The 24,902-nt window shown below is 48.0% G+C and overlaps 1 protein-coding gene across 1 annotated transcript; it reads left to right on the top strand.

The window, feature by feature from the left end:
• Positions 1 to 23,512: 23,512 nt before the first annotated feature.
• LOC306815299 (olfactory receptor 14I1-like) lies at positions 23,513 to 24,462 on the top strand (the record flags this gene model as incomplete). Its single annotated transcript, XM_079331887.1, has 1 exon — positions 23,513 to 24,462. Exon 1 carries the CDS (start codon positions 23,530 to 23,532, stop codon positions 24,460 to 24,462), a length of 933 nt encoding a protein of 310 aa, XP_079188013.1. The 5' UTR covers positions 23,513 to 23,529.
• Positions 24,463 to 24,902: the final 440 nt, after the last annotated feature.

Consider the following 24,902-nt stretch of genomic DNA (forward strand, 5'->3'; position numbering starts at 1 on the left):
TACAGTGACTCACCCACCTCTCTGGGCAATCCAATGCAATGCCCAATCACTCTCTTAGTAAAGAATATTTCCTAATATCCAGCCTAAACCTCCCATGGTTCAGCCTAAGGCTGTGTCCTCCTGTCCTGTTTCTGTTCCTTGGGAAAAGAGCCTGAGTCCCATCTGGCTGCACTCTCCAGTCAGGGAGTTGTAGAGAGTGATGAGGTCTCTCTCCCCTGAGCCTCCTCTCCTCCAGGATAAACAACCGCAGTTCTCTCAGCCACTCCTCACAGGACTTGTGTTCCAGACCCCTCACCAGCCTTGTTACCCTTCTCTGGACACGCCCCAGCCCCTCCAGGTCCCTCCTAAATTGGTAGACAAGAACTGGACACAGCACACGAGGTCCTGCCCAACCAGTGCTGAGCACAGGGGAAGAATCACTGCCCTGCTCCAGGTGGCAACTCTGTCCCTGATCCATAAAAGTTCTAGGGGTGGGATGAGGGAAATGGTGGCGAGGGTGTGGGGACAAAATCTGACCAATTGTCATGTCAGCCATGAAGGGTCTTGATTTTTGTATCAGTTCAGACTGCATTAGAAGGTGCTGCGGGTCAATATCGTTTGGACATGGCTGATATCAATCTATAAACAGGAAAAGACAACAGGAGAAAACTGTTCTCTCTGTATTGTTTTCAATATAGTATATTTACTTGGAATACTCTTCTGAAATCTTTCTAATTAACCACAGAAGAATCGAGAACTGAATAATTCCCAGGGGCCTTTTTTGTTCTGGTGTTTTGAACAAATGTTTATGAACCTTTGTCACTGAATTCCTGAACTGAGGAGCTCAAGAAAGAATAGGCCTCTGGAAAAGTAAAATTCATCAACAGCCTCCAAGTGGCTGAGGATCCATCCTCATCAGAGCAGGAATGAACAGAAATGGGCACAGCTTTTTGGCTGCCCCAGCACTGGAGAGTTCCAAGGCTGGGGCTGTTGTGCTGGCCTGGGCAGATGGGATGGCAGCAGGGGCTGCAGAGCTCTCAGGAGCTCAGGGAGAGGGAAGCAGGGCACACAGGGAGCCTCCTTTTGCCTTGGCCAAGCAGCTTCTCATTCATCACCCCAAAGGGACACACCCACTGACCACTCACACTGACCACACTCAGTGTACCCAGTGACCACCCCCACTGACCACAACCAACTGACCACATCCTACTGACCACCACCCTCTGACCACACCCACTGCAAAGACACCAATGCCCACACCCCACAGACCACACCCACTGACCACCCAACTGACCACACTGCCACTGACCAAAACCACTGACCACCTCCTACTGACCACTCCCTCTGACCATGCCACTGACTATCCCATATGGCAACACCCACTGATCAGACCTCACTGAGCTCCCATACTGACCACAACCACTGACCACACCCAGTAAACACACTCACAGGCCACCTCTGCATACCATGCCTCAATGACCGTAGCCCACTGACCATACCTACTGACCACAGCCAGTGACCACAGACTACACCTATTGACCACAGCCAGTGACCACACCTATTGACCACAACAACTGACTGCACCCACTGACCACACCCTTTGCCAAGACACCAATGCCCACACCCACTGACCACATCCCACCAAGTTCTCTCACTGACCACATCCACTGACCACCCTCACTGACGGCACCCACTGACTATAGGCACTGGCCACACGCTACTCACTGCCCTAATGACCATACCTCCACTGAGCACATCTCACTGAATACACCAATGGACCACACCCCAATGACCTCCAAACTGACCACACCCAAACTGAATATAACCACTGAGCACACCCATATCCAAGAAACCAATGCCCACACCCCACTGACCACACCCACTGACCACACTCCACTGACAAACTGACCATACCTTCACTGACCACACCAACAACCACATCCCCTGACCACCCAACTGGCCACCACCACCCAACTACCGAATTGACCGCATTCACTGACCACAACCACTGACCATACCCACTGACCACTCTCCAATGGCAACCTATCTGACCAAATCCTCTGGCTAGAACTGCTTACCACACACCCTCTGACAACCTCCACTCTCCACCCCCAGTGACAACCCAACTGACCACACTACCACGGACTACCACAGCCACTGACCACACCCCACTTCCAACACTTCCAGCACTGATCACCCCAAATGGCCACACCCACTGACCACTCCCACTGACCCCTCCCACTGTCCATACCCACTAACCACAATCCACTGACCACGCAACTGAACAAGCTGACCACCCAACTGACCATACCCTGACTGACCACATGCCGCTGGCCACACCAACTTGCCACCCCCATCACTGAACACACCCACTGACCACACCCACTGCCCAGACACCAAGGCCGATACCCCACTGATAACACCTACTAATCACACCCCACTGACCACCACAAGGACCACTGCCCACTGGCCCCAACCACTGATCACACCTACTGACCACCCCACTGACCACACCCAATGGTCACCCCACTGACCACAATGCAATGACCACCCAAGTGACCACACCCTCACTGACCTCACCCACTGACCACACCCCCACTGATCACCCCCACTACCCACAAAGACCACACCAAGTGACCATCCCTCACTGACCAAACCCACCAACCACACCCACTGCTCACACCCACTGACCACACCAATGACCACATCCCCTGATCACCCAACTGACAATCCTCACCCGTTACCCAATTGACCACATCCACTGACCACACCCACTGACCACAGCTAGTGACCACACCCACTGAACACACTCACAAACCATCTCTGCTAACCACACCCCAATACCCGCAGCCCACTGAGCACACCCACTGCCTACACACCACTGTCCACACCCTTTCCCCAAAACCAGTGACCACACCCCTCTGACCACACACACTGACTGCACCCACCCTTCACCCTAACTAACCACAACCAGTGACCATGACACTCTGACCACACCCACTATGAAGACACCAATGCCTACACCCCACGGACCACATCCACTAAATAGCAACTGAGCACACTGCCACTGACCATTCTGCCACTGACAACAAACACTGACCACTTCCTACTGATCAAACCCACTGACCATGCCACTGACCACCCCCACTGATCACAACTGCTGACCACACCCAATGAACACACCCATTGCCAAGACACCAATGCCCACAGTCCACTGACCACATCCACTGGCCACACCCCAATGAATTCTCCCACTGACCACACCCACAGTCCACTCATACTGACCACAATCCACTGGCCACCCAACTAACCACACCATGACTGACCACACCCATTGATCACATCCACTGACCACCCCAATGACCATGCCCTACTGACTGTACACACTGACCACGCAACACTGACCATCCCCAGTAACTGCAAAAACTGGCCACATTCACTGACCACACCAACTGACCATATCCACTGACCACCTCAATGCCCACAATCCACTGCCCACTCCCGCTGATGGCACCCACTGACCAAACACAATGACCACAACCACTGACCCAACCATATGGTCCTGAGAAATGACCACACCCACTGACCACAACCACTGACTACCCTGCAGGCTACTCTTAATGACCACACCCTTTGACCACACCCCACTGATCACTGCCACTGATAGCACCCATTGACCACTACCCATGGCCACACCAACTGACTACCCAACTGACAACACCCAGTTACCAAGCCCCACCGACCTCCCAACTGACCACATCCACTGACCATAGCTACTGATCACATCCCACTGCCCACACACAATGACCACACCCACTGGTCACACCCACTGACCACACCCACTGACAACCCAACTGACCTCACCACCACTGACCACAAACACTGACCATAAACCACTGACCACACAGACTGGCTGCACCCATTGCCAAAATACTCACACCCCACTAAACATACCCAGTGACTACATCCCACTTACCACCCAACTGACCATACTTCTTCCACTGAGCACACCCACTGAACGCATCCACTCAGCCCATCCACTGACCACACCCCAATGACCACCCAACTGACCACACTCCCACTGATCACACTGACTGACCACCCAACTCACCACACCCCCATTGACCACAACCACTGACCACACATGATGACCACACCCAGTGACCACACCCACTGGCCACACCTCACCAGCCACTTACACTGACCACACCTATTGGCCATACTCACTTCCCATTCCAATGAGTACAACCACTGACCACACTTCACTCCCCTCCTTAATGACCACACTTACTGGCAACACCCACCAACCACACCTCACTGACCACTGCAATGACCATGGCCCACTGACATCACTCACTGACCAAACCCACGGACAATACCCCAGTGACCAAACCACTGACCACATCCCCACTGACCACCTAACTGAACACTCCAACTGACCACACCTATTACATCAATTCAGGTTGTGGTGGGAGACAGAGATCACTTGAACCCTCAGTGATCCATATGACAAAAGCTTTCTTTATTGTTTGGGACTCTTCTTAATTGAGGGTTTGAATGTCCCAGATAAACACATGTGATTGGTTGGGGTCATAAGAACCATTTCCCTGGCCAATGAGGCATCTGCCCTTAGGGTTCAATGCATTGGCTGGGATCCTTTCTATGTGTTCAAATCCATCAGTTCATCTCTCATCCAGAGACCTTGTTACTTCTAGGCTGCTGTGATGGTTTGTAAAGATTCCCTGAAATTTTTCTCAGCCGGGACCTGGGCAGCCTCCCATGGACTTGACAAGGACCAATTGGTCTCTGATTTTTAATATTGAAACCCCGTTACACTAACACAGGTCAGGGGTTTATGCTCAGAATCACGAACAGGACGGGACTGCTGTGAAACGTTTCTCAAGCTGCTTTATTATTTTTTCTTTCCTCCCAAGCATCAGTGTCATTACAAGATTGGAACAGCAGGAAGATGCCAGCAGCTCATGCTCTCAGCAACAGCCAGAGAATAGTGATGTTACAATGCACTTTGAAAGGTTTTTGACCAATCAAAAAAAGCAAAAGCATGATGACACTAGTTTCATCCAACCACTATAAGTGCACATACCTTTGGTTAAAACAATACTTGCTTATTTTGAATACAATACCTACTTGTAAGCCTTAAAATACAATGCACAGAGCTCCATTATTAAGCTTAGACCTTCCTAATATCTTGCTTGATATACTTTTCTGCAGCTTAGAGAATTATTTTAGCCAAGTGTTAATACACAGACCATTGCTCTATTTGTCCTTGCTTTCTACATGTCATAGAGCATTTCTGCTGACATGCCTTATGCTTTCCTCTTTGCTCTAATTGCAGTTCTTCTGTCTCTGAGGCCTGGTGTTTTTGCACCTTCTGATTTTAAGGATTCCCACATTACACCAATGAGAAAGGTTCTTTGTGAAACACACATGTAAAGGTGAATAAATGCTGAGAAAGTTCTCTTTCTCTTCTGGCCTCAGTACAGTTAGCACCAGCCCAGGCCCCTCCACGCAGCCCACAGGCCTGGCCGGGCCTGGGCCAGGGCCAGGCTCTGACTCTGGGCCCCGTTTTCAGCAGGGCCCTCAATAGAAATGGAGAGGGGAGGCCCACACAGCTGCCAAGATCTTGGATTCCCTCTGGCACAGCCAGGGATCCCACAGCTCAGCAGAACACCGAGCTGACATTCAAACCCTGCCCTGCCCTGGTCCGCGGGGCCTTTTCCCACCAGGAGAGCGGCTCTGGGCGGCCGGGCCCTCCTGGGCAGCGCAGCCTGGGGCAGACACAGCTGGGCCCGTCCTGGCAAGGGACTCACCCTTCACTGCTGGGCAGGGGAAGGGAAACCCACCCACCCGAGGCTGGAATTGAATGCAGCAAACACCAGAAAAGAGCCATGCAGCCAGAACAACCACCACCACTCTATGGCTGGGCCCTTACGATCCCATCCCAGTCACAGCTGGTCTGAAATGCTCCATCCCAACTGCTCTAGCCACTGCCTGAGAGAGATATTAACTCTGTCATTGCCCAGAATGAGACTTGCAGACACTTTGTTCTTTGTCCTGAGTGAAAGAAAAGGACCAAGATGAAGATATGCACAGAAATAATATGAAAACACCAACGTCAGACAAAAGGAAGAGTCAGTCCCCAGATGAGGGAAAGAGGAGAGTCATGGACTGAAATTTCTCTTTTTTAAGCTATGGAGAACAGACTCGTTTCCCTATAGCACATAGAGATTACAGGTTTAATTGTAGATATGAGCAGAGGCATTTGTGCTGAAATGAGCAGATGTTGAAACAGTTGTGATCCCATAAGTTTGAATAAAGAGGAGAGATGAAGATCCCTGCTGCCCCCCACTAAAGTGAAGAAGAAAGACCTCTATTTTCAAAGATGAAGATAGCTTTTGCTTGAACTGTTATAATGCTTAAAGTGTGCCCCATAAGTTGATATGGTCCTCAATAATGTTATGGGAAACCTATTTATCAAGAAAGGGATTTTTACATGGTGATGTTGCAATATATGAATATAATGTAATTCGTGTAAGAACTATACAGTACTTAGAATAAGCAATGTTTGTAGGAGCAAAATAATAAAGCTCAAAATGGACCACAGACAATAAGGACACAGATTGCTCGATCATATCATTGTAACATCCAACAAAAGCAAGACAGCCCAAATTAACAACTTAATATATCTAGCTGTTGTTGCTTGGCTAGCAAGTAACGGACATGGCTCAGCTGAGGCCCTATTAGCAGGCCATGAAAATGGGTCGTCTGAGGATTCAGAGCAAGAATCTAGCTGCTAAACTGCACGTATTAGCAAGGTCAGACCATAGCAGCCTATTCATAAAATTGATACTACTGCAGCTAGAGGATGTGAGAGAAGGAAAGGATGGTTAGTTTGTTGCTATATAGAGGATAGATGCAGTAGGTTTGCTGCTAAAAAGCATGTAAACAGACATAGCTGAAAAAGTAGAAGGGGTGGTCATCTGACGCTTGCAAGAGCCAATAGTAGGAGAGGCATATGTACCTCAAACCAATGAAATTATGCCAAATATGCCTAGTCATTATATCTCAGATTATAAATAGAGATAGTGCCTTCAATAAATTGAACTCTGCTTTATCAATCCCACTGATTGGTTGTGTATTTCCCTCGCTGAACTTCCTCCACAAGTGGCGCCCGGAACAAGGACCCTTCAGCTCTGCCACTCTGCACTGACCCACCACTGGAGGTAAGCGAGCGGGCAAGCACCAAGTAGCAGCGCTTGGAGGGCAAGGATCTCTGTATGCTGGTGTACTAACAGATCCCGTGCCTGAGCCGCTCCCAATAAAGGAAGCTCGCCGTCCTGGTTACGCCGCTGATCGAAGGCTGCCATGCGCGCACGTTAGCAGGCAATCAGCTTAGATTGCGGACTGCCCCTTTCATTCTTTTGTAAAAAGGGAGGGATATGGATAAGCGAGCGTCATATTATTTATTTAAATGCTTTTTAGAAAAGCAAAAGGTAGAACTTGATCTTAAGAAAAAATTGCCCAAGGTGTTAGACTATGCTAAAGAAAAGGGCTTTTTTACCAACCCAGATGACTTTTTCAAAATTGAGGAGTGGCAAAATCTAGGAGATTGTATAGAGCAGTTATTGATAAGGATAAGGTAGCAAAACAGTTGTCTCAGCCCTAGTGGGTCATAATCAATTGTTTAGAGGCATATAAGGCAGAGAAAAATATTGCTGCTGTTGCCTCTATGCACTTGGATGGCAAACCGTCCACTATGCTGTCCACCACAGGACAAGATAAACCCCCTGCTACACAGCCAGGGATGTATGTTTTTGGAGGAGACAATCTTCCTCAAGCACCAACTACACAGCAAGTTTTGTAACCTCCTAAATCTGTCTCTAAAGCAGTGCCCTCTTGCCCCCCCACTGTCAACACAGCAGGAGGAGCTGCCTTCAAAGAAGACAGCTAAGTTAGAAAAAACAACGGCACATTCTTGTGATAATAAGGTGCTGAAAAAGCAGAGGTAAAATCAAGGGTAGAGTGGAATGGGGAGAGATTATGAAGGAAGCAATAGCAATGGGAGAAAGGGATTATGTGGCAAAATTACAGCAGTCAAGTGCAACACAGCAAGCATTTCCAGTTGCATTTACCCCTGCTGGGGAAAATAGAATGGAAACATCAATAACTCCTTTAGATTGGAAATTGTTAATGCAGCTTTGTAGTACAGTTAATGAAGCTGGCATGCATGGGGAACCAACAAAGCAAGTGCTTAATTATATTTAGGGTTCCGGGTTATTGACACAAGAAGATGTAAAAAATGTTTTCAAACTAATTATGACAAGCTCAAAATTTATGTTATGGCAGGCTCACTTCCAGGGTCTTTGTCAGAATGCTGCACTTATTCAGAGAGCACAGGATGATCCACTTCACGGGATCACAATAGAACATTTTATGGGGATCAGTAGATTTGCCACACCCAAGAGTCAAGCTCTATTGGGGCTAGATGTAGTAAAAGAAGCAATGCAGTTAGCTCGGGTTGCATATGATAAGGTTACACCAGAATGAGGGGAATTACCATCTGATATAAATATTAGACAAGATCCACAGGAACCTTTTTCTAGTTTTGTTGACAAACTTACTTGCAGCAATGAAAAGATCAGAGTTACCTCTGTTTATGCAGGGAGCTCAACTTAAAGAGTGTATTACTCAGAGTAGCAATCCCCAGGTAAAATCAGTGATAGCTACTTTACCAAGCAATTGGGAAGTAGTAGAGCTTTTAGAAGGTATGAGTAAAATCCCTCAGGGAACTCAGGCTATGTTAATTGAGGCAGTAAAAAATTTGACATCAACCTTAAAAGAGGGGCAGTCTCAGAGTCAAGCCTTTGCTGCTGCACTGGCACCACTAAAACCTCCTGACTCCCAGAGTGCTGGCAAGCCTCGTTCAATTAGCAATTGCTTTCGATGTGGTCAGTCCAGCCACATACGCCGGGAGTGTCAGATTACAAATATGTGGTGTCATAACTGTCAGCTCGACTCTCATGCAACTGAAGCCGCAGACAGAGGACAAAAAAAGGATGAATGAGCACAAGGGAACACGGCGCCAGGACACCAACTGCAGCCCACACCTCCCAGGCATTCCAGGCCGCCCCTCCCTACTCCCAGATAGAGAACTCCGGCCAGCAATAAGAGGCAGCCTTGGCTTGGACTTGGCAGCCACAATAGACATTGTTTTAAAGGATACTAAGCTGGTAAAAATCCCTACTGGAGTGTGTGGATCCTTAATGTTAAATAGACAATCTTAAGGAGCTTTGTTGTTAGGTACATCCTCAACCACCTTACAGGGTTTGACTGTGGAACCTGCAGTTATCAATGCGGACTATACAGGGGAAATTATGGTCATGGCTCATACACGTTTTCCTCCTATCAGTATTCCTGCAGGAAGTCGTATATCTCAGCTGGTCCCACAGCAGCAACTGATAAAGGAGGCACAAGGACCTGTGAGAGGAGCCAGTGGATTTGGATCTACAGGGGTCTAGGTACTACTGAATGTCACAATGGAACAACGTCCAGTAGTGAAAGTTATTTTATGGCATGGCCCTCAAGAAAAACACTTTGAACCTTATTGGACACTGGTGCGGACATTACTATTATTGCCCGGCGTCACTGGCCATCTACCTGGCCTCTACAAAATCACTTGGAGACAGTTAAAGAGGTCGGTAGAGCAGGACGGGTCCAGAAAAACTGTGAACCAGTGTCCATTATTATTGAACAAAATACTGTATCAACTGTAGTGACAGTAATGGACCTCCCTACTGGAGTACAGGGATTAATCGGGCGAGATGTGCTCACTCAAATGGGACTGGTGCTACGCATGGACAATGGCCCTTTTCGATGGCAGCCACTACTTGGACTTTCTCGATCCAGCTTACTTGGCTTACTGAGAATCCGGCTTGTATAGAACAGTGGTTGCTAAAAAGGGAAAGTCTTGAGCAAGCCCACCTTTTGGTACAAGAACAACTACAGCAGGGACATGTACGATCCTCGACTAGCCCTTGGAACACTCCTTTTTTTATTATTCAGAAAAAATCAGGAAAATACAAGCTGCTCCACAATCTTCGTGCTGTAAATGCACAGATGCAGCCCATGGGTGCACTTCAGCCAGGTCTGCCTAATCCTGCCATGATCCCTCGTGGATGGAATATTCTAATTGTGGACTTAAAGGACTGTTTCTTTACAATTGCCTTGCACCCTCAGGACATGCAACGCTTTGCCTTTACTTTGCCAGCCATTAATAGAGAGGCAATTGCTCAACTGTACGAATGGACTGTTTTGCCACAAGGCATGCGAAATTCACCCACACTTTGTCAATTGTTTGTGGCAGCCGCATTACAACCCCTGCGACTGCTGTGGAAGACCACATTGATATTCCATTTTATGAACGATATCCTGTTTGCACAGGAAAAAAATCTTTACAAAAGAACATGAGCATATAATGATCAGCACTCTGGAAAAGCAGAGACTGGTGGTTGCTCCTGACAAAATACAGTGCACTGCTCCTTGGCAGTATTTGGGTTGGCAGATATCTAATACTACAATACGACCCCAGAAACTGGAGTTAAAACTAGCTATCCACACATTACATGATGCTCAGCGTCTTCTTGGTGACCTCCAGTGGCTCCGACCAGTAATTGAATTTTCCAACGATGAGCTGGAAGTCCTTTGATCTTTGCTGAAAGGTACTGACCCTGCTGCATCTCTATCTGTCATTGCTCAGCAAAAACAGATGCTACAGCAGTTAACCACCTCCATTACGAAACGAGCTGTCTCCCGAAGGATAGCAGAAGTATCTATAGACATTACTGTTCTACTTGGAAAAGACTATATAGTGGGTGCCCTTACACAGACTACACCTGACCATCAGACACTTGTCTTAGAGTGAATATTTACATCTTTTCAACCTCGCACTACAATACAAAGTCATGTTGCTAACCTTGCTGCTTTAATAAAAAAGGGGTGACTTAGATGTCTACAAATAACAGGACTTGAACCAGTAAATATCTCTGTGCCCCTGCGAGCTGAGGACTTGGCATGGTATATGTATCATTCTCCAGACTTACAGGCAAGTATTCTGGAAGCAGCACAAAATGTTCAGCTGTAATCAATAAAAAATCCTATTTTACAATGGATGCAGTGTCATGCTTGGATTCCTAAACTGAAAGTCATGGACCTCCCTCTGCAGGATGCCATCACTGCGTACACAGATGCAGGAAAAAAGTCAAGGTGAGCAGCAGTTGTTTAGCTGAGTGCAGAACAATGGAATCATGAGATACTACCCACAGAATCTCAGGACTCTCTTCAAACTTTAGAACTTTGAGCAGTCCTTAGTGCTATTTTGAAATGGCCTAATAAGAACTTAAATGTAGTTACTGATTCATTGTATGTACTAGGTGTGACACGGCGGATTGAGGATGCACTCATAAAGGATATTAGAAATGTGAGACTGTTGGAAATGTTGAGACAACTGCATCAGGCTGTCAACATCAGAACGGCACCGATGGCTGTGTTGCACATCTGCAGTCATAAATGGTCTGATGGCCTGGGCAAGGGCAATGAAGTGGTAGAACAGCTGGTGTCAGTGTCAGTGCTCTGGAGCGAGTTCCAGCAGGCACAAATGGCACATGAGACATTTCATCAAAATGCACGCGGCCTTCATAAGCAGTTTCAGATTTCACTAAATGAAGCCATATAGTGAAAAGATTAGGAAGTTTTGTCAGCAATGGGGTATTTTTCATATTACTGGCATTGCTCATTCCCCAACAGGCCAAGCCATTGTAGAAAGAGCACATCAAACCTTAAAAAATTATTTGATGAAATTTAAGGGTGAAATGGATGTATATTCATTACTTGCCAAAACCTAATTTGTGCTAAATTACTTGTGCATTTTGGGATCTCACACTGAACCTCCAGTTGTAATTCATAGTAGGAGAACAACATAGGATCCAAAAGGAGCCCCTATAAAGGTTATGTATCGAGATCCCAAAACAGGAATGTGGCAAGGTCCTGCTGAGATACAATATATGGGTAGAGCTTATGTGTGTGTCATTACCCCTACAGGGCCTATTTGGGTACCCAGCAAATGGATCCAGCCAGTGACTGATGGCAACACCACGCAAACCCCGGCTGAAGATAGCTCCACTCCTGACACACCAAGAGATAGAACTCCTGAGAGACTATCTAGCAGTACAGCTGCTGGTGCTTCAACTCCAGAGCCTTCTAAGGAAGAGGATTGAGAGGACAACCCTTCTTGATTTAGAGACACTTGCTCATCAGGAAGCCTTAAGGGTTTTTGGCCATATTGGACTTGGGTGAAGGTGGTGTTTAAGCTGTGTTAAGGGGTGTGGGAGTGGTGCTTGGCTGTTAATCTCTTGTGGGGGATGTAAACAAAAACTTTGGGTACATCAATCACAGTTGTGGCAACCTGTATGCAGGCCATGTTTGTGGGTCCTCAATAGTAGTAGCTGGCAGAGACGCTCAAAACAAAACTAAGAATCACTCATGAAGAGCTGCTGTACTTGCTTTTGATAATAGTAAAAACAGATACCAATTGTTAGTACGTTGGTGTCTTCTGCAGGATATCAAACAAATTAAGTGCTACCTTGCTACAGTAGCACTCAGGGTCATCTGTTCTCAAGATACAGGCATTTCACAACATCGTATTATAAGAGAGGAGGAGTGGGATGCTGCTGTTAGGAGGCACCGACGACCTAATCTTAGGAGTAATAATTCTTAGCATCCTCCCAATACAGGCATGGGTACTAGTACAGGCCCCAGCACAACCTAAAACTAATATCTGGGTTACTTTGGCAAACAAAACTGGGTAAAATGCCATCTGCCTGTCCTTAGCATCACCAGGCAATCCTTTTTCCACCTGTTTAGTAGGAATACCTCTTGACACCTGGCCATGCCCCAGGGACATTCCAACCTACAACATTACGGGTCCAAAAAATAATGCTGATTCTTGAGATCAATGGGTGCCTTACTTGGGGCATGCAGTATTAGAACCCCAAGAGTTAGAATTACTTAGATCAGTTCAAGACAATGCCTGTGTGATCTTTAATTACTCCGGTAGGTCCTTACAACAACCAGGACTTAATTACATGGTGTTGGTAAATGCAACTCTCCCAGTATATTGGAATGCCTCACAGTGGTGTAATTATACCTCTGCCAACATTTCAGTGTCTGCACATATCCCTATTGCCTTACCTTCAGGAATATTTTTGATTTGTGGAGATAGAGCTTGGCCAGGTATACCATCCAGATTAAGAGGTGATCCATATACATTAGGAAGGCTTACTTTGCTTACACCCAATACATCAATGATCTTACAGGCCCATTGTAAACATCTTTGCACTAAAAGATTAGCACACGCCTTTAAGCCTGACTGTTGGGATAATGTACAATTTTGGTCAATAGAACAAATTGTTGCAGCATCTCTTTTTACTCCAAGCATAGCTAGTTTGGGAGCTTTGGGCCAGCTTAATAAGCTTGGCTGCTGGCTAGCAAAACAGACCAATGCAACCTCTATAACTCTTTCCCAGCTATTAACTGATGTTGATTCTGTTAGACATGCTACCTTACAAAACCGAGCAGCAATAGATATTATACTTTTAGCACAGGGCCATGGATGTGAGGACTTTGAAGGAATGTGCTGTATCAACCTTTCTGACCATTCAGTCTCTATTCATGCACAGCTGAGCAGGCTGCAAGAGCTTACCAATCATTTGCAGAAAAACACTGGGTTATGATTGACTGATTGGTTGAAGTCTTTACATTTGGGGCCATAGTTAACTACATTAATTCAGCAATTTATTATAGTGGCAATAGTTTTGGTGGTAGCCATTTTGTTTATTCCTTACGTTTTACAATGTTTGCAGCATAGTATGGAACGCATAGCAGAATCAGTTATGAACCAAGCTTTTGTCGCACAAAATGAAAATGTAGGAATTGTTGAGGCTTGGTTAGCAAGTAACGGTCATGGCTCAGCTAAGGCCTTATTAGCAGGCCATGAAAATGGCTCGTCTGAGGATTCAGGGCAAGAATCTAGCTGCTAAACTGCACATATTAGCAAGGTCAGGCTATAGCAGCCTATTCATAAAATTGATACTACTGCAGCTAGAGGATATGAAAAAATGAAGAGATGGTTAGTTTGTTGCTATATAGAGGATAGATGCAGTAGGTTTACTGCTAAAAAGCACGTACAGAGAGGTAGCTTGAAAAGTAGAAGGGGTGGTCATCTCATGCTTCCAAGAGCCAATAGTAGGAGAGGCATATGTTCCTGAAACAAATGAAATTACGCTAAATATGCTTAAGCCATTGTATTTTGGATTATAAATGTAGATGGTGCCTTCAATAAATGAAACTATGCTTTATCAATCAGACTGATTGGTTGCATATTTCCCTCGCTGCAGTTCCTCCACATTGTAACAATTCAAACAAAAGCTATCTTCATCTTTGTAATCAGAGGTCTTTCTTCTTCTCTTTGCTGGCTGGCAGCAGGAATCTTCATCTCTCCTCTTCATTCAAACTTATGGGATCACAACTGTTTCAACATCTGCTCATTTCAGCACAAATGCCTCTGCTCATACCTACAATCAAACCTGTAATCTCTGTGTGCTATAGGGAAATGAGTCTCTTCTCCATAGCTTAAAAAAGAGACATTTCAGTCCATGACTCTCCTCTTTCCCTCATCCGGGGACTGACTCTTCCTTTTGTCTGACGTTGGTGTTTTCATATTATTTCTGTGCATATCTTCATCTTGGTCCTTTTCTTTCACTCAGGACAAAGAACAAAGTGTCTGCAAGTCTCATTCTGGGCAATGACAGAGTTAATATATCGCTCAGGCAGTGGCTAGAGCAGTTGGGATGGAGCATTTCAGACCAGCTGGACCCGGCTGCCCGGAGCTGCTCTCCTGGTAGGAAAAAGACCCTGCGGACCAGGGCAGGGCAGGGTTTGAATGTCGGCTCGATGTTCTGCTGAGCCATGGGCTCCCTGGCTGTGCCAGGAGAAATCTAAGATCTTGGCAGCGGTGTGGCCCTTGCCCCCCCCTGTTTCTATTGGGGGCTCTGCTGAAAACGGGGCCCAGAGTCAGAGCCTGGCCCTGGCCCAGGCCCTGCCAGGTCTGTGGGCTGCGTGGAGGGGCCTGGACCACCATTACCTGTACTGAGGCCAGAAGAGAAAGAGAACTTTCTCAGTGCTTTTTCACCTTTATATGTGTCTTTCACAAAGAACCTTTTCCACTGGTGTAATGTGGGAATATTTAAAATCAGAAGGTTTTGGGAAAGCTGCAAAAAAGCAGGCCTCAGAGATGACAGAACTGCAATTAGAGCTAAGCAGAAAGCATAAGGCATGTCAGCAGAAAAGTTGGCCTGTGTTAGTGTAATAGTGTTTCAATATTAAAAAACAGACACCAACTGGTCCTTGTCAAGTCCATGGGAGGCTGCCCAGGTCCTGGCTGAGAAAAAATACAGGGAATCTTTACAAACCATCACAGCAGCCTAGAAGTAACAGACTCACTGGGCGAGAGAAGATCGGATGGATTTGGACACATAGAAAGGATCCCAGCCAATGCATTGAACCCTAAGGGCAGATGCATCATTGGCCAGGGAAATGGGTGTGTTAAGACACCAACCAATCACATGTGTTTATCTGGGACATTCAAACCCTCGATTAAGAAGAGTCCCAGACAATAAAGGAAGCTTTTGTCATATGGATCACTTAGGGTTCGTGTGATCTCTGTCTCCCACCACAACCTGAATTGATGTAATAGGTGTGGTCAGTTGGAGTGTTCATTTAGGTGGTCAGTGGGATGTGGTCAATGGGGGTGGTCAGTGGGGATGTGGTCAGTGGTTTGGTCACTGATGTGTTGTCCGTGGGTTTGGTCAGTGAGTGGGGTCAGTGGATCATGGTCATTGTAGTGGTCAGTGAGGTATGGTTGGTGGGGGTTGCCAGTAAGTGTGGTCATTAAGGAGGGAAATGTGCTCAGTGGTTGTGCTCATTGGAACGGGAAGTGAGTATGGCCAATAGGTGTGGTCAGTGTTAAGTGGCTGGTGAGGTGTGACCAGTGGGTGTGGCCAGTGGTTTTGGTCATCAGGTGTGGTCAGTGGTTGTGTGTGGGAGCCCAGGGTGCACCCCTGGCCTCCTTGGGGGTCTAAAAACCCCCCCTGACAAGGGTCTCAAAGACCTCTGAGTGAGACCCTGGGTCATAGGTGCTGAATTCTAACCCCTAGGGGAAGATGTCAGCACAAAGAGAATGGAAACAAGCTGCCAAAATTAGTAAAGTGTAAATTAGACTTTTAGAACATAGATAAATAGGTTTTCTTGAATGTTTATGATAAGGGACACATGGCCAAGATGAAGACTTTGGGGGGTGGACACCTTTTCCTCCTTCTTCTCCCTGTCATCCATGTTGGATGACACGTTGGCACTCTTGGATTGGATGGGGTCAGGGCTGGACCATTTAATAAAATTGTATTGTATTGGGAAAATTTTGTAAACATGTAATACGTAATACAAACTATATAAGATAAGCCCTGCCTTCACCAGGCAGATTCCACCATGGGTGCCAGGCTGAGCAGACCCTGCTGGCCAGGCAAAAAGTCCCTGAGATATGAAACAATAAACAATCCCTAGAAAAAGAGAAAACCGTCTCCAGCAGTCTCTCTTAGGCGGCTTCAGAGAAAGCCAGAGTTTGAACCACCTTCGTGTCCCTCTGGGGTGATCTCGGGGCAAAGAAGAAACCCCAGACTGGGACAGTTGTGGACAATGGGTGTGTGGTCAATTGGGTGGTCATTGGGGTGTGGTCAGTGGATGGGCTAAGTGGATGTGTTCAGTGGGTGTGCTCCGTGGAGGTATGGTCAGCTGGGTGGTAAGTGGGATGTAGTCAGTGGGTATGCTTAGTGGGGTGTGAGCATTTTGGCAAAGGGTGCAGCCAGTCTGTGTGGTCAGTGGTTTATGGCCAGTGGTTGTGGTCAGTGGTGGTGAGGTCAGTTGGGTTCTCAGTGGGTGCGGTCAGTGGGTGTGACCAGTGGGTGTTGTCATTGTGTGTGGGCAGTGGGATGTGATCAGTAGCTATAGTCAGTGGATGTGGTCAGTTGGGAGGTCGGTGTGGCTTGGTAACTGGGTGTGGTCAGTTGTGTAGTCAGTTGGTGTGGCCATGGGTAGTGGTCAATGGGTGTAGTCAGTGGCAGCGATCAGTGGGGTGTGCTCAAAGGGTGTGGTCATTAAGGGTAGCCTGCATGGTAGTCAGTGGTTGTGGTCAGTGGTAGAGTGGTCAGAGGATGTGGTCAGTGGGGGTGGTCATTGTGTTTGGACAGTGGTGTGTGGGACAAGGGTATGGTCAGTGGTTGTGGTCAGTGGGTGTGGTCATTTCTCAGGACCATATGGTTGAGTCAGTGGGGTGGTCACTGTGTTTGGTCAGTGGGGACCATCAGCAGGAGTGGGCAGTGGGGCGTGTGAGTATTGGTGACCTGGAAGTAGGTGTAGTCAAGGAGGGTGGTCAGTGGATGTGGTCAGTGTGTGTGGTCATTGAAGTGGTCAGTGGGTGTGGTCAGTGGTTGTGGTCAGTGAACATGATTGATTCAGTAGCTGACTAGGGGTGGTCAGTTGGGAGGTCAGGGGATGTGCTTGTTGGTGCGGTCAGTGAAGGTATGGTCAGTTTGTCAGTGGAGTGTGGTCAGTGGGTGTGGTCAGTGGGCTATGGTCATTGAGGTGTGGTATGCAGAGGTGGTCTGTGAGTGTGTTTACTGGGTGTGGTCAGTATGGGAGCTCAGTGAGGTCTGATCAGTGGGTGTTGCCATATGGGATAGTCAGTGGCATGGTCAGTGGTAGTAGTCAGTAGGAGGTGGTCAGTGGTTTTGGTCAGTGGCAGTGTGGTCAGTTGGGTGGTCAGTGGGTGTGGTCTGTGGGGTGTGGGCATTGGTGTCTTTGCAGTGGGTGTAGTCAGAGGGTTGTGGTCAGTAGGATGTAGTCATTCGGTTGTGGTCAATCAGGGTGGTCACTGGGTACATTGAGTGTGGTCAGTGTGAGTGGTCAGTGGGTGTGTCTCTTTGGGGTGATGAATGAGAACGTGCCTGGCCAAGGCAAAAGGAGGCTCCCTGTGTGCCCTGCTGCCCTCTCCCTGAGCTCCTGAGAGCTCTGCAGCCCCTGCTGCCATCCCATCTGCCCAGGCCTGCACAACAGCCGGGGCCTTGGGAATCTCCAGTGCTGGGGCAGGCACAAAGCTGTGCCCATTTCTGTTCATTTCTGATCTGATGAGGATGGATCCTCAGCCACTTGGAGGCTGTTGAGGAATTTTACTTTTCCAAAGGCCTCCTCTTTCTTGAGCTCCTCAGTTCAGGAATTCAGTGACAAAGGTACATAAATATTTGTTGAAAACAACAGAACAAACAAAGCCCCTGGGAATTATTTCACTTCTCAATTCTTCTGTGGTTAATTAGAAATATTTCAAAAGTGTATTCCAAGTAAATATACTATATTGAAAACAATACAGAGAGAACAGTTTTGTCCTGTTGTCTTTTCCTGTTTATAGATTGATATCAGCCATGTCAAATTGATCGTGACTCCCAGAATCTTCTAATGCAGTCTGAACTGATATGAAAATCAAGACCCTTCATGGCTGACATGGCAATTGGTCAGATTTTGTCCCCACACCCTCCCCACATTTTTCCCTCATCCCACCCCTGGAACTTTTATGGATCAGGGACAGAGTTGCCCCCAGGAGCAGGGCAGTGGTTCTTCCACTGTGCTCGGCACAGGTTGGGTAGCATCTCGAGTGCTGTGTCCAGTTCTTGTCTACCAATTTAGGAGGGACCTGGAGGGGCTGGATTGTGTCCAGAGAAGGGTAACAAAGCTGGTGAGGGGTCTGGAACACAAGTCCTGTGAGGAGTGGCTGAGAGAGCTGGGGCTGTTTATCCTGCAGAAGACGAGGCTCAGGGGAGACCTCATCACTCTCTACAACTCCCTGACCAGAGAGTGCAGCCAGATGGGACTCAGGCTCTTTTCCCAAGGAACAGAAACAGGATAGGAGGACACAGCCTTAGGCTGCATCAGGGGAGGTTTAGGCTGGACATTAGGAAATATTCTTTACTACAAGGGTGATTGGGCATTGCATTGGAATGCGCAGAGAGGTGGGTGTGTCACTGTACCTGGAAGTGTTTCAGGATAGACTGGCTATGGCACTGAGTGCCGTGGTCTGGGTGACAAGGTGGTGTTGGGTCACAGGTTAGACTTGATAATCTCCAAGGTCTTTTGCAGTCTGTGTGATTCTGTGATGATTGTGACACTGCAGGGCCTCATGGAACTGAAATGACCAAAGTGACACTGTGTACAACATGGCACCATAGAGCCAAGGGGCCACTGTGACACTGTGGGGCTGCATGGAAGCAAGGAGTCCCTTGTGACACTCTGGGTCCTCGTGGAACCACAGACACTGCAGGGCCCTGGGGAAGCAAGGGGCCATTGTGCCACTGCAGTATCAAGGAGAGCCTTGTGAGAGCCTGGGGACAATGGAATCAAGGGGCCATTGCTCCACTGCAAGGACTCTTGAGACTAAGGGAACAATTGTGACACTCTGTTGCCCCATGGAATCAAGGGTCCCTCCTGACCCTGCAGGATCTTGTGTAATCTGGGCTCCATTGTGACACTGCAGCACCAAGGAATTCATGGCAGCACTTGGAGGCCTCATGAAACCAAGAGGCCACTGTGACACTGCAGGGCCTTGTGGGACCATGCAGAGCATTGTGACAGAGCAGGACCTCGTGTAATGATGGGGCCATTGTGACACTGCAGGGACCCGTTGAACCAAGGGGGCAGTGCTGCTCCTCAGGGACTCCTGGAATGAAGGAAACATGTTTGATGCCATAGTGCCCCTTGGGACCATGAGGCCATTGTAACACTGTGGGACCAAAGAGGGCATTGCTGCACTGCGAGACCTCATGGAACGAAGGATCCATTGTGACACTGCAGGGCCCAAGGATCAAAGGAAGTTTGTGACACCAAAGGGTCCTATGGAACTGAAGGCACATTGTGATACTGGGAGGCCTCATGGATTATGAAGATCATTGTGAAACAGGGAAGACTTCATGGAATGTTGGTGAACCCCAGCTGGCTGGGAGTGTTGATTAGCTGTATGGTAGGAGAGATGTGCACAGGGATCTGGAAAGGATGGATCCAGGGACTAAGTCCTTCAATGTGAGGTTTAAGAAATCGAAGTGCCTGGTACTGAACTTTTACAAAAACAACCCCTGCAGTGGGACGGAGTGCCTGGACAGGAGCAGTGCTGTCTCACAATGGATCCTTTGTTCTATGAGTTACCGCTGTCACAGCTGACTCCTTGGGTCCATGAGGCCATACTATTAGCAAATCTCCAAAGTATCAGAAAATGGCTCCTTAACACTACTTTGGTGTTAAAGAGGGCATCATTTATTCAGGCCTAAGATCCAGCAGGGGATAACACATAATCAAAATGGACATGTGATTCTAAAAGTGTGTTTCCCATATGCAGTTGCTACATGTGACTAACAACTTGCACATTTCCATAAACCCCACCCCAAATTCCCAGTTTCTATCTTCACTTTTTCTATCACTTCACCCTTGAGGCAGAGATCTTCTGGTTTTCAAATCATCTCTGCTGGGAAAGAAGTCTTTCAATGCACTGCTCCTCTGCTTAAGGTTTACAGGCACAGTAAAATTGAATGATCCTTTTGGTATCAAGCCCAAGGCTTTGTGTGTCCAGGCAGAGGCAAGCAGGAGGCAGAGCTGCCAGCAAAGAAGGGACCAGTGAGGTGGGGCAGAAGAGGGATGATGACAGCCTGCAGGGACAGAGGCGCAGGGCATGGACACCGTAGGACAGCCTGGGCTGCAGAGGGCACAGGGATGGGTAGCAGCTGAAAGGCCCTGCCAGAGCCAACTGCTGCAGCACTTGGGCCATGGCTGCTGGCCCTGGGCCCGAGGCCAGCAGGGGACAAGTGAGCCTTGCTGTGCTGGGGCCTCAATGCCTCCTTGTCCCTGCTCAGCAGCCTGGCAGGGGCCGCCTGTTGGTGAAGGAATAGGAAAGACTTATGAATGCCTAGCAAGTACTTCTGAAACAATAGATGAAATAGAGATGTTAGCAGTATTTGACAGAGATGCTGAAAATAGTAATATTAAGGTTTGAGGCCTCTTTCTCTGTTTAGATAATACCAAATACCACACATACCAAAGAACCAACAGACATCCTGTCCCAAGCCTGGCAGGAAAGGTCTGAAGATAAGGATTAAGGCTATAAAGCACGATAATTTAGTTGTTCCTATAGGTTGCATGCAAATATTAAGAAATTTGTGTATTGTATTAGATTGGTTATTGGAATTTAGAATATTAATTATGGAAAAATACTTATTTTATTGCAAATGGAAAAGCTCTCTCTCTTGCTTCTTTCCTCTTGCCTCTCTCTTCTTACCTCTGATCTTTAACCTCTCTCTAAGCTCTCTTTCTTATACCCATGCCTTATGATAAAATAAAAAACTGAAGAACAGCAAATAATAAGCTCCTGAGTCTGTCCAGTGAACGTCCAGAAACCCACCTCCCACACCACCCATGGACCTGCCCTTGGCATTGCACATCCCCAGAGCCCAGTGGCCCAGGAAAAGCCCTGAGCAATGAGGATCTGCCTTGCCAGGGGCTGGGGCTCAGGCCTTGGCCTTTTGGATTCCTGAAACACATCCAGATTTGCTCAGCATCTAAAACACATTTCCTTAGTTTGTTGCGCCTCTCATCACTACTTTCAGTGTTAGGCTCTAACTGGAATTTGGGGACAGTTTCACAGTCGTGTCCCTCAGTGGGATCCATTAAAACTTCAAGAAGCTTTGGATTTCACTCTGACATTTAGTTATCGAGAAGTTTATGAACACACTCTCAGGGACTGAGTTTGATGTAAACAACGTCAAAGCCCTGAGGGGGTGATAAAACTCTTTGTGCTGTGTCTGTGCTGCTGAGCTGGGCTGGGCTTCTGGCACAGAGGGAGCTTCAGGCCACCAAGAGAAGCTTCAAAAAGTCAATTCTGCTAAGGAGCAGTTTCTCTCCCAACCCAGCACCGCTGAGGGCACTGCCTGCAGGCACTGAGGGGACAGAAGCCAGGCACAAACAGGCTAAAGGCAATCAGGACTGGGAAGACATTGAGCTGAGACTTCACTTAGAGAAACATCTTCACAGCCCCCAACATGGTGAGTCCGTGGGTACAAGGCAATGTCCCTTGTGTTCCTGGAGGGATCTCCTGGAGCCAACACAGTCCGTAGCCTAGGGGATCTGTCAGGAGGACTCTCACAGTTTCTCTGAGGCACAGGAGGAGGAGGATGTGCTGCAGAGCAGGGCTGCCCTGGGCAGTGTCAGAGGGACAGGGCAGGACAGCTTCTGCTGCCAGGGATGGCTGCAGGGGCTGAAGCTGGGGCTGCAGCCAGAGCTGCCCAGGGCTGTCCTGCAGAGCAGCTCCTGCAGCCCTCAGGGCTCTTGGACAGCCCAGGGCATGTGCCACCTGCCAGGGACAGCTCTCAGCCTGCCTGGCAGCTCCCCATGCACTGTAGGGAAAAGTTGAAGGTGGAAGGAGCCACCCCCATCAGGACAGATTCCTCCTGCTGTGGAGATGGTGCTGCATGGCCAGGGCTGCTCTCGGCTTTCTCCTCAAGTCAAGGGAAAGGGGCTGTCTGGTGTGTCTGTGTCACTGAGACCCCTGCACTGTTCCACTGGGCATCAGCAGATCTGTCTCACATCTCCCTCTCAAAGTGCCTCCTCACCCTCCTCTGCCTACAGACAGCAGCAGTACCAGCACCTTGGCTTGCAGCATTTCAATTTTTCTGAGCTGCCCTTAAGGCCCTGCTGGCAGGGAGATGTCCCTGGGCAGTGCCCTGTTCTGGGAGGGGTCTGCAGGGTAAAGCTGAGTCCCCAGGGTTTGGTGGGCTCTTGGAGGACTGGCAGGGACAAGGCCTGGATAGAGAGAAACAGCTTGCAATAGGCACAGCTCCAGGCAACAGAAAGACACATCAATGCTGGATACCCTCCCTCTTCTGGTATCTAGGAAAGAGCAAAGACTTCAAAGAAGTTGACTTTGAAACTGGACCCATCAAAGAGTCCTACTTATTTTTCCAGCATGTTTTTAGTGCAGTCACACTGAAAAAGAGAGAGGTTTAATGATCAAGTGCCAGCTGTGTGGGACCAGCAGTTGTGACAGCACTGGGAGTGGCAGCCCAGCATTCTCTCTGGGCTCCCCATTGTTCAGGCTGAGTTCAATGATGAAAGACGATTTCTGCCCCTTCAGTTAAAGGGACAATATGTTAACAGAAAAACACCCAACCAAAAACAAATTAAAAAAAAAAGAAGAAGAAAATGTGATATTTCTTCAAAGAAAGCGAAGCATTTTTGAGTACATTAGTGAGAAAAAAACATAGCATTGACACAAGAAAATCTGTCCCAGTGTATCAATGTCTGCTTTCAATAATCCACAATGCCCAGAATGAAGAAATGTCCAACAGCAGCTCCATCAGCCACTTCCTCCTGCTGGCACTGGCAGACACACGGCAGCTGCAGCTCCTGCACTTCTACCTCTTCCTGGGCATCTCCCTGGCTGCCCTCCTGGGCAACGGCCTCATCATCAGCGCCGTAGCCTGCAGCCACCACCTGCACATGCCCATGTTCTTCTTTCTGCTCAACCTGGCTCTCACTGACATGGGCTGCATCTGCACCACTGTGCCCAAAGCCATGCACAATTCCCTCTGGGACACCAGGAACATCTCCTACGCAGGATGTGTGGCACAACTATTTCTATTTGTCTTTTTCCTTTCAGACGAGTTATTCCTCCTGACCCTCATGTGCTACGACCGCTACGTGTCCATCTGCAAACCCCTGCACTACGGGACCCTCCTGGGCAGCAGAGCTTGTGCCCACATGGCAGCATATGCCTGGGCCAGTGCCTTTCTCTATTCACTGCTGCACACGGCCAATACATTTTCCCTGCCCTTATGCCATGGCAATGTCCTGGGCCAGTTCTTCTGTGAAATCCCCCACATCCTCAAGCTCTCCTGTACACACTCCTACCTCAGGGAACTTGGGCTCCTTGCTGTTAGTGTCTGTTTATGTTTTGGCTGTTTTGTGTTCATTGTTTTCTCCTATGTGCAGATCTTCAGGGCTGTGCTGAGAATCCCCTCTGAGCAGGGACGGTACAAAGCCTTTTCCACCTGCCTCCCTCACCTGGCTGTGGTCTCCCTGTTTATAAGCACTGGCACATTTGCCAACCTGAAGCCCCCCTCTGTCTCCTTCCCATCTCTAGATCTGTCCCTGTCAGTTCTGTACTCGGTGGTTCCTCCAGCCCTGAACCCCCTCATCTACAGTCTGAGGAACCAGGAGCTCAAGGCTGCAATGTGGACACTGATGACTGGCTGCTTTCAGGAACATTAAACTGCTGGGCAATCTTGAAAATTACTTGTAATAAAAGCCATATGTGTTAGTTCTCATTGATTAAATTTTGGAGAATCTTTTTCTTTGTTTTTCTTCCTTAATATTGTCCTCAAAAAAAAAAAAAAAAAACTTTACTTGTGCCATCTCTCATTTTATTTCTCTTTGCTGTGACTGCAGACTGTCTAAATGAGGGTCTATTCTCCTGGCTGGCTGTAAATGAATTAAGGATCTCCCAGCCAAGTTTTCTCCAGAAATTCCCCTTTTGTTCCCTTCTCTAGAGCTGCAACAGTAATGTCTGTGTGCAGAGCTGGGGCAGATCAGTGCTGGCACAGCAGCTGTGCCCAGCAGCAGCAGCACTTGGTGGTGCCAGTGCTGCTCCAGTGCCACTGCCCTGCTGCCCTCCTGTCCCTTGTGTTGCTGCAGGGCCTGAGTGCTCTTGG

Source organism: Erithacus rubecula (assembly GCF_903797595.1).
Source record: "Erithacus rubecula genome assembly, contig: scaffold_113_arrow_ctg1, whole genome shotgun sequence".
Classification (NCBI taxonomy): domain Eukaryota; kingdom Metazoa; phylum Chordata; class Aves; order Passeriformes; family Muscicapidae; genus Erithacus; species Erithacus rubecula.